This window comes from Castor canadensis, chromosome 7 (genome assembly GCF_047511655.1).
Source record: "Castor canadensis chromosome 7, mCasCan1.hap1v2, whole genome shotgun sequence".
Taxonomy (NCBI): domain Eukaryota; kingdom Metazoa; phylum Chordata; class Mammalia; order Rodentia; family Castoridae; genus Castor; species Castor canadensis.
The window spans coordinates 36,417,890-36,428,079 of record NC_133392.1 but is presented as its reverse complement, the minus strand read 5'-3'; the positions used below and the strand labels follow the sequence as shown (position 1 = coordinate 36,428,079).

At 38.9% G+C, this 10,190-nt stretch overlaps 1 protein-coding gene across 1 annotated transcript in view; it reads left to right on the top strand.

Annotated features, from left to right (window-relative positions):
- The first annotated feature begins 40 nt into the window (after positions 1-40).
- Hells (helicase, lymphoid specific) overlaps positions 41-10,190 on the top strand; it is a 47,385-nt gene continuing 37,235 nt past the window's right edge. The window contains exons 1-3 of the mRNA XM_074078726.1: positions 41-4,094; positions 4,427-4,548; positions 10,058-10,180. Coding sequence (XP_073934827.1) covers positions 4,064-4,094; positions 4,427-4,548; positions 10,058-10,180 — 276 coding nt within the window. The 5' untranslated portion in view covers positions 41-4,063. The remainder of the gene's footprint in view (positions 4,095-4,426; positions 4,549-10,057; positions 10,181-10,190) is intronic.

The following is a 10,190-nucleotide window of genomic DNA, read 5'->3' as shown; positions in this document are numbered from 1 at the left end:
GAAAAAAAAAAAAAAACCACTTATATGAGGCCTTGACAAATAAGTCTCATCGATTTTTTAATGAGAACATTTTATTATCTTTTAAAAGTACAAATCAAATCTTATATCCTTGCTCAAGGTCCTCTAAGGGCATTCCTCATAATAAAAAAATCCAAATTCTTTATATTCTGGTTACCAATAAACACTAGGAAGTGACCTGATGTCTACCCATCTCTCCAGTTCCAAGTGCTACTTAATCCCACTCATTTTTCACCTTTATGGGGATTGAACCCAGGGCCTATGCATGCCAGGCAGCTGTTCTACTAAGCCACATTCCAAGCCCAACCTTACCCATTTTTATACACAAAGGAGTTCTGGTCATTTCTCAGTCTGTCTACATTGTGTCTAAAGTCTTTTACTCTTTTTCCTCTGAAAAGATCTTTGTTAGGACTTTGTATTGCTTATATTTTCCTTTTCATACAGGTTCTCCTGCTTAATGTTACTTTACTTAGTGGAGGACTTTCCTCTAATCATCTATCCTCTATTCTCATGACCTTATTCTGGGTTATATTTTGTTATAGTATCTGTTATCAACATTGTTTTTTGTAGTTGTTTATTGCTTCTAGTACAGTGTAAATTCTGACGTAAAAAATACTGTTTATCTTATTGAATTACTGTTGAATTGCTACTACCCAAAATAGTGCCAGGCATAATCTAGAATAGAAATTAGTATAGCCATTGTAGAAAACAACATAGAAGTACCTCAAAAAATTAAAAATAGAACCACCTTAGAAACCAGCAGTTCCTGTGTTGTGTATATATTCAAAGAAAATCAGTCTGTCCCATGTTTATTACAGCACTATTCACAGTATCCAAGAAATGCAAACATCTAAGTGTATCACCTGGTAATAAAGAAAATGCACATATATACCATGGAATATTGTTCAGCCAGCTATAAAAATCAGTGAAATCCTGTCATTTGTGCAAACATGAATGGAAGTAGATGTCATTATATGAAAGTGCAATAAGTTAGGTAGTGAAATGCAAGTATCTTATGATCTTATTCATATGGAATCTAGAAAAGGTTTTTTTGGACTGGTGGTACTGCTTAGTAGTAGAGCGTCTGCTTAGCATGCTTGAGGCCCTGGGTTTGATCTGTAGAAGCACGCATACACACACATACAGAAAGTTGATCTGGAGATTGAGAATAGAATGGTAATTATCAAGAACTAGGGAAAGTAGGAGGGAGGGAGAAATGGAGAAAGGTTGATTAACAGTTATTTAGATGGGAGAAAGAAGTTACACAGAGTTCTTTTGCACAGTAGGGTGACTATATGGACATGTTTGTGTGTGTGTGTGTGTGTGTGTGTGCCTGTGCCTGTGTGTATTAAAGCTAGAAGAATTTTGAATGTTTTTATCATGAAGTAATAATTGAGTAGATATGTTTACCCTGAGAACATTACACAATGCATAGAAGCAAAACATCTCATGGTATCCCATAAATATGCATAATTTTTATGCATTGAAAAGAAATTTTTTTTGTGTTTAAAAAATATTAAAAATAACAGGTGCAATGACTGAGGTATGTACAGTACATTTGGGTTTTTTTGGGTATTGGGGTTTGAACTCAGGACTTTGTGCTTGCTGCACCACTTGAGCCACACCCTAGCTCTGTACAGTAAGTTTTGTGACATAGAGGTAAGTAACTGATTACCTTAGTGGGCTATTTTGGTGTGTGTTGAGTGTAGTGACCAGTCAGATGGTTGAGTAAGTTGGAGGCAAGTAATTTAAAAATTAAAAATTTCTAGTGTAAATAATTCTAAAGTAAGCTATAAAGGGAAGGGAATAATTGGTGGCAAAAAGGATCTCTCTCTCAATAGAGATTTGCATATTTGAATACTAATGGAAAGGACTGAGTGGTGGTTTAAGAACAGAGAATGGAATGTATAATCCAAGGTTCCTGAAACAGGCTGTTGGGATATGTGTTTAGAGCATAAGGTGAAAGTGGAAAAGGTATTCAGTTGCTAGAGTTGTAAATTTGGTGTTGGGAAGCTGAGGGAATTATTTAAGGTGGACCACCTTGTATAAGCAAAAAGGAACAATGGTTTGGTTTGGTTTTGGCACCTACGATTGGGTGGATGATGAAGCCATTCCTATGAAAAGGATTTTTGAGAAGATACTTGTGTGGGCAGGGAAAAATAGTGATTTGTAACATCTAAGAGGAAAATCCCTGTGCCTCTTCTGAGTTTTTGTGCTACTTCCCTGGCCAACTCTGCTTCAGTCATACTGGCCTTCTTTCTCAAACATGCCCAAGCTTATTCTTGCCTTAATCTTTTTCAAAAGCTGTAGTTTCTGCTTGAATTGCTCTTCCTCTGGATTGGGTGACTTCTTGATATTGGTTCTCTTAAGTGTTTACTTCTTTCAGACACTTAGTTGCCCAATCTAAAATAGCCAACCATTCTCAACTTTATCCTATTCTAATATTTTGCAGACTACTCCTCTTGATACCACAAATTCAGTCCAATTCACAAGTAACAAGAGTAGGATTTTGGAGAAAAGGAAGTAAAGGTTTGTTTGTTTTGCCAGGCAAAGTGAGGACTGCAATAAGCTGCTGCCTCAAAAGCTGAAGTCTTCCTCCCAAGGGGGAGGGAGGATTTTTAAGGGAAAGTCTAGTATGGGTTTCTGGATGTTCATGCTGAGGCATGACTTTGGGCCAGATGGTGGTCTCATGTCTGTTTACTTCCTGATGTACTGGCATTATCTAGAGTAGTGTCTCTTGCAGGCCTGAATATTCCTTCACTCCAGGAGGTAGAGAAGAGTGAAAACCTTGTCTGGAGCCTAAAAGATCTTGAGTTCTCTCCTGTCGGGAATTGGGGAAAGGACAGAAAGAAAAGATAAAAGAATGTGTACAATTTTTGTTGAAAAAAAAAAACTTGCGTAAGCGAAAGCAGGCTGGCTAGCAATGAGTTAATTATTAAGCTAAAACTTGAGTTGTGAGCATATTTAGGTGTCTGTTCTTGTTACCCCCCACTCCCAAGCTTACTGTCCCAAATTTTGGAATGTAAATTCCCTATCTAGAGGGATTTAATTCCTGTAGTTAATTGCTGGTACAGCAGTTCTTGCTACCCCAGAGGCAGTTAAATGTTGGCTCTATAAAGTAGTAAATGAGTAAACTTTTCACAGCCATCCACTCTTAGGAGAAGATTTGCACAATTGCAAAGATGTGCCAGAAAATGAATCCATCACTGTCCTTTGAGAATCAGACGAAACTGCATTGAGCTCCATCTCAGTATTTGGTCAAAGCTTCCCACTCCCTCTCAGGGAGTTTGGACTCAGGGCTCGACGCTTGCTAGGCAGGCTCTCTATCGCTTGAGTTGGTGGGTTTCTTCATGCTGTCTCCATACATACGTAGTTAGTTAGGGATCCTCTTCACCCTCTCAATTCCCCCTCCACTCCCTTCCCCTCCTGGCACTCAAGATCTGTTTCAACTTTGTGGAACCGCCTTAATCTTAAATTTCCCATCCCTTCTCTCTCCCCGCCCGCCTCTGGGTCACTTCCGGAGGATTTTCACGCAGTGTGATCTAGGCTCTGCGAGTGGCCGGCGAGGAGGCTACACAGGAGATCCTCACGTGGATACATCTTTCCTACCTAAAGCATCACCGGCCGGCCTAGTCAAGCACAGAGTGTGCGAGGGCGCCTGGCAAACTGCTGAGAGCGCTAGAAACTGTGAAGTAGCTCGGAATCATATCAGCTATATGACGGGGCTGGGCCCTACATAGTCAGATGACTGCACAACATCACAGTGGTCGTTAAAAACTAAATTCGGGAGGACCCAATCTCCCCGAGACAAAACGCATGGCCCCGCGACTCTGCGCCAAATCTCGCTCAGCTGGTGCCAGGAGCAGGCGGGGGAGCCGGAAGTATCGCGAGATGACGGGGTTTCCCGCGAAGGAGAAGCGCGCGTTTTTCTCTGCCTGGGGATTTAGTGAGGAGGCTGAGCTGAGCGGGCAGGGGCTGTGAGGAATTAGTGCGCGGCATTGCGGGCGCTGAAAGGAGAGGACTCGGCTCCCAGTGAGTGTCCAGCATGCCAGCGGAGCGGCCCGCGAGCAGCAGTGGTGAGTGACGAGACCCTTTCGGGCGGCGTTCGGGTTGGGGGTGGGCAGTATGGAGGCTGTGTCGGAGCTTGGGGGAGGGAGAGAGGGACGAGAAGCTGGAGTGGGTAGCTGAGGGGAGGACACCTAGGAGTCTGTGATGTGGGAGGGAGCTGTATTTTCCGCAGAATCCCGACTTGTACACTGGGGTCCGCGCGAACTGTGGGCTGTGGGAAGCCCTAGGATGTAACCCGAGGGTGTGCTGGCGTCCCCTCAAGTGCATGTGGGACAGAGGAAGCTCGTGTGATGTCGGAGTTGAATCGCTGGCGACTTTAAAAGCGATAGTTTCTTCTTAGGGTCCCCAGCTCCAGAAATGGGAGGACAGCCAGAGGCAGCTGTGATTACCCGGGCCATGCTGGAGGAGGAGGAGCAGCTGGAGGCTGCTGGACTGGAGAGAGAGAGGAAGATGCTGGAGAAGGTACGTCCCCACTGGCCCCGCGGGCCCCCTGCACTATCCGGGTGGCGTTCCATCAACGCTGTGTGTTTACAGATGTTATCGTTCAAAAGCCTTTGCACGTGCTTTGATAGGCTTCCATCAGACTATAAAGTACTGTAAGTCTCTTTTAAGTGAGCATTTCAAATTGCTTGTTTGAGCACTATAATTCTTGCAAAATCAGTACTGAAAGCTTTCCTTTGTCATCCTTACATCCTTTAAAAATTTGTACCTTAACTGTAGGCCTGGTGGCAACCTGTAGTCGCAATGTACTAGACAGAGAGTAGTAGAAGTGAGTGTCCATCAAAGCTGGAGGGGAATCCAGGTCTAATGTTTTCTTCCCAGTTTAGTGCTGTTCTCCCAAGTGATCACCTTGTTTTTTGTTTTCTTTAAAGATCATTTCTAAAAATGAGGTGTTATGTTTTCAAGGACAAGTTACTGTATTTGCTTGGTTTTCTTAAACAGAGACTGTTGTGTCAGTTTTCAACCTTTGAAAAATTCAGTTCCTGTTTGGTACTCTGAAGTCCCACCTTGCTGCTTAATGTTATATATGCAAGAAGTGATAGAATGATAGACAGCTCTTATGTTTTGCCTAGTGATTTTCTTGTACTTATTTGGTCTTACCATTACAGTGATAGAGGTTCTTTTAATACAGATATTTACAAATGAAGAAACTGAGGTAGCTGGTCACTCCATTCAGCCTGTCTCCAGAATTCTTTCATCACTGTTGCCTCTCAGGAAGTGCACATTAATTGAATGCTGAATTAACTCAGCATAAATATCAAACTATTTAATTTGGGAAATAATGCACTCCAAAAAACAAGTAGTGAGCCACATGGTTCCCTATTTCATATTAATAATTATTTTGTCATCATTTTTAACATTTCATGAACATTTAATATGTCAAATATTGTTTTACATGTATTTACTGATTGAACCCTCATCTATTCTATGAGATGTGGTGTTTTGAAGCTCATTACTGTTATTAAACTGGCCAAGTTTATTTTCATTTTTTGGTGGTACTGGTGCTGAGCTCAGGGCCTCACACTTGCTAAGTTCAGGCACTCTACCACTTGAGCTACTCTGCCAGCCCTAGAGTGGACAAGTTTAATTACTAGTATAAACTATTACAATTATTGAATTATTCTATGAAGCAGGTAGGTTGTAGTATTCTCCTTATTGTATGGATGAGGAAATGGAGTTACATGGAGATTGCTTGAAATCTCATAGGTAGCAAATGATAGAGCCTAGCAAGGGTGAGGCCCATAGTTCAAACCCCAGTCCTGCCAAAAAAAAATGAAAAAGATTTGAATATAGACTGTTCTTCCAGAATTCGCACTTTTAACTACCATGGTATAATTTCATTTCAGTAATGCTAGTTCTGTTATTACTAATTATCCATGATTGACCATAATCAATTAAGATAATGTGTTGACAAATTTCCCATTAAATGACATTAATCCCTTTTGCTTCAGGGAAGATAGGAATTGGGGGGTCTGCTCTGAATCACCTTTTCTCGTTCTATAAATTCCCATAGTACTGTATTATGAACTTACTTGATTTTTTTTTTTTCACGTTGTTTTTTTAGGGTACATAACTGCCTGTTTTGTTTTTTTGTAGGCTGTGCACCTGGAATGTAGTAGGCAATCGATAAATATTTAATTGAACTAATTAAATGATGATAAAAGAACATAATATGTATTACATACAAAATTGTAGGAATATAATACATATACTACTAGCCATGTAGCTTGGTTGAATTGTAAAATATAGGTCCTGGTGCAAGTGCCCAGAATAAAATCAGCTTCCAAACTTGGTAAGAGTATATAATTCTATCTTGAGGAGTATATTTTCACTTTTATCCTTTGTCTTCATATATCCATTAAGAGAAGGCAAATACCATGTGATGAAAGATGTGCCTGAGGTAGTGTAAGAATAAAAACGTGTCTAGGAAGTATTGGTTCAAAGGAAGAAACATTTTTTTCACATATTGTGTCAAAATTCACAATACTTGCTGATGAAATCAACTGGGAGTCAAAAACAACTACTTTTAGTGACACCCACTCCTCCCATCATGTGGGGGATTGAGCCCTGGGTTTCCACTTGTTCTGGGCTAGTGCTTTACTAATTGATCTACATTTCCCAGTCCTTTCAGTGATATTTTTTAAGTTTATGAACAAGCTCGTTGGGGTTTGAGCTCCAGACCTTGAACTTGCTAGGCAAGTGATTTACTTCAGCCACAACCTCAACCCTGAATAAGCATTTTGTAATTAGTCCTAACTTTATTGGAACTGTTATTATTGAGGGATAGGCATGGCTTCTGTAGCTTTTAACAGTTACGTATCATAGAACCTAAAGAGTAATTTTTAATCCACATTAGATCCTTCCTTCAAAAATATATAGTTCTTTTCAGTTTTACCCAAATATGTAATTTGCTCAAAAGTAGTATTGAGGTCCATTGTTATGACCTTGTTTCTTCATGTATAGGTATTGAAAGATTCTGATATAAAAAGTTAAGTGCTTAGGTGACAAGAAAATTCTTTGAATAATTTCCAAAATATCTCCCTTTTTGAGATTAAAAAACATGTCATTGGAGGCCAATAAACTTAGTGTATAAAAGGAAAGACTCCTTGGAAGAGAGAAGAGTATTTATGTGCATATATTTAGAAGAGCTAGCACATGTTCCTCAATGGGGAGCATTTATTATACTTTAGGTTCTAAGTTTTGTGAAGAACCTGGAGAATGACTTTGGCATTCAAATGCCACTGTTAATTTTCTTTGACTTTTCACCTACATTTCCTTTTAAAAGAAGTCATTGTTAGTCTAGAAGACTTAAATTGTAGCATTATTACCTTTGAAATAGGGGAGGGAATAGGTTGGAATTGGAAGATTTCCTGGAGAGGTAAAAGGAAAATGGTTTATATTGTATATAGTCTAAAATAGAACTTCCACTTTAAAAAAAAATTGAGAATGATAATTGGGTACTCAGTGAGGAATTTCTACCCTCAGGGTCTATCAGCATATTCTTCCATTGTAACAACCAAGAACAACTTCTGCAAGACACTGCATTCCACAGATAGAGCTGCAGTTTATTATAATATACTAAATTTAAATTGCTAAATCAAAAACAAAGGATAGGAAAATTTTTGAATACTGGAAACCAAGTTTAAGAATTAATTAATCTTATGGCTTATATTTATAATATGCTAATTCACCTTAACAGGGTTTAGTGTAGTGGCTAGGTCTAAAACCTCAAAATTTTTAAACACTTAAAAGTTAAAAAAAAATTTTATGAAAATCTTAAGTAGTTTTCATCTCCCCCTTTTATAATCACATCTCTCATTGATTGTTTATTGTAGTCACTGTAGTGTATAAATAGAAGAAAGGCTGTTGTAAAAGAATGGAAAATTGAGCTTGAGCAGATGTTAATAGAAATTATCTGTGTAAATGAGATGGATGATTTATGTGGTTTTTGACATTTTTGTGAGCATGTAGATAGTTTACAGTTTCTTAGACATCTTAACTTTCTTAGATATTGTTGCCATTGTTTTATTGTTTTGTTTAATAGGTATTTTTTTGTAGGAAAAAGCAAAGATTTATTAGGATACCATTAGAAGGAAAGCATGCCATTGGTTTTGTATAGAAGAAATGTATTTTGAAAAAAACTATATAGTGATAACATAATATTTAGGAGAATATAAGCCAATAACATATAAAATAATGTTACAGAAAGATCACAAGCTGGAGCAACTAACACCACCAAAATAGCATGCAAGGTACAGAGGCATTATTTAGAGTAAAAAAGTGAACTTACAGTATCCCTATCACTACCCTACCCCCCCCCCCCCCTTTTTTTTTTTGTTGGACTGGGGAAGAAACCCAGAGGCGAGGCAAGTGTTCAGCCCTAGCTGGCCCTAGCTGTATCCCAAACCCCTGCCCCCATTTCAAACCAGCTTCAAACGCTTTAACTCCTCTAATTGGAAACCACCTAATTATTGGGAGAAAGGGTAGTTTGGTTATTTTTTCTTGACTTTGGTATTTTTATTCATATTGGTTAAAAAGTAGGAGGTTTAGTTTAAAAAAGGAAAAATACCAAAAAATCTGACACCAAACAGTTGGATAACATTGATAAGTCCAGAGTTTTTCTAGACTGTATAAAATGAGAGGTATGAACTACCAAACCTATAAAAGTCCCTTGAGTAACTAAAGTTACTCAAGTATGTTTGTTTCTTAGTGCAGTTGCCTGGGCTAGTATTGCTTAATGCAGTAACTTCTACCTTAATAGGTGAAACTTGAGCTCTTTTGCTGTCATTTACTTATCCTTCAGACAATGAAATTTTCTATTTCCTGAAATCTGACTTCTCTGATTTTAGTAATTCTTTGAATTTTTCAGAATTTATTGCTAGTACCATACAATTTAGTACTAAGTATATATAGTATGTATGTCTTTTTTTTGGTGTTACTGGGGTTTGAACTCAGCACCTCAGCAGGTGTTCCACTGTCACCGGAGGACATATGAGGGGGCTTCCATAGCTTCACAGTTTCCACGCAAAATCACAGGTCCTTGAGATCCACAAACATTGAAAAGCACTTCACGGTGTCTCATAACAAGGAGTCTCACAAGGAGAAAGCTTTAGCAAGGATTTATTTTAGTATAACAAGATAAAGTATAGACAGAGGTTTGGGGTGGGCGAAAAAGAGAAACATTTCCTGTTGGAGCAAAGACTCAAAATGTTGGTCCCCAACTTTTAGTTTCAAAGACTGGTGGCTGAGATGGCTGACAGGGAGGAGTTCCCTCACAGAAGACCTTAGTTCTCTTGTTCCAGGTGGAAGAAGCCAAGCAGAACAGGTGGATGAGATTGAGGGAAGTGGGGGAGTCACTGGTTCTGCCAGGTGAGGGAAGAGATAAAGGGCCTAGGTCTTTTGGAGGTAGTTTTTATGCCACCTTGAACTTGGAGGTGGGGAGCCATTACATGGCTCCTCTCACCTGTGGGGTAGGGGAAGGAGCTCTTGAGTCATGAGGGGGAGCAGTCCCAGACTATCTCCTAACCTAGCCTGCCTCAACAGGATGCTTGAGAACTTCTCTTTCTTAGACCATGTTTCTTTCCCACCCCCCCCAGAAAACAAAAACAAAACTGAATCCAACTTGAATTAAATACTTACTTTCTAACTTTTATTTCAAGTATTTTTGAAACCTACAACTTAGTAGATGACAGAAATCATGTCCACTTTCTGAAATTTCAGTATTTTTATATCTAAGCTACATTACCAGATTGCCTATTGAACCCTGAACCCAAGAATCTTTTCAGTTATTTGTTCCAGTTTTTGATTGGTAAAACAGTTTTCAGTTAATATTCCAAGAATTTTTTTTTCATTGTGTTCAAGGAAATATCTTAAGCCTCAAGAGTTTGTTTAGCTACTTTTATTAAACCTTATGCAAAAAATCAAGGTTTGTAAAAAAATGTAGTAATTATGGAAATTTCTTTTGGGTTAGGCTCGAATGTCATGGGACAGAGAATCCACTGAAATTCGGTACCGTAGACTCCAGCATTTGCTTGAAAAAAGCAATATCTACTCCAAATTTTTATTGACAAAAATGGAACAGCAGCAGTTAGAGGTATGTGTAT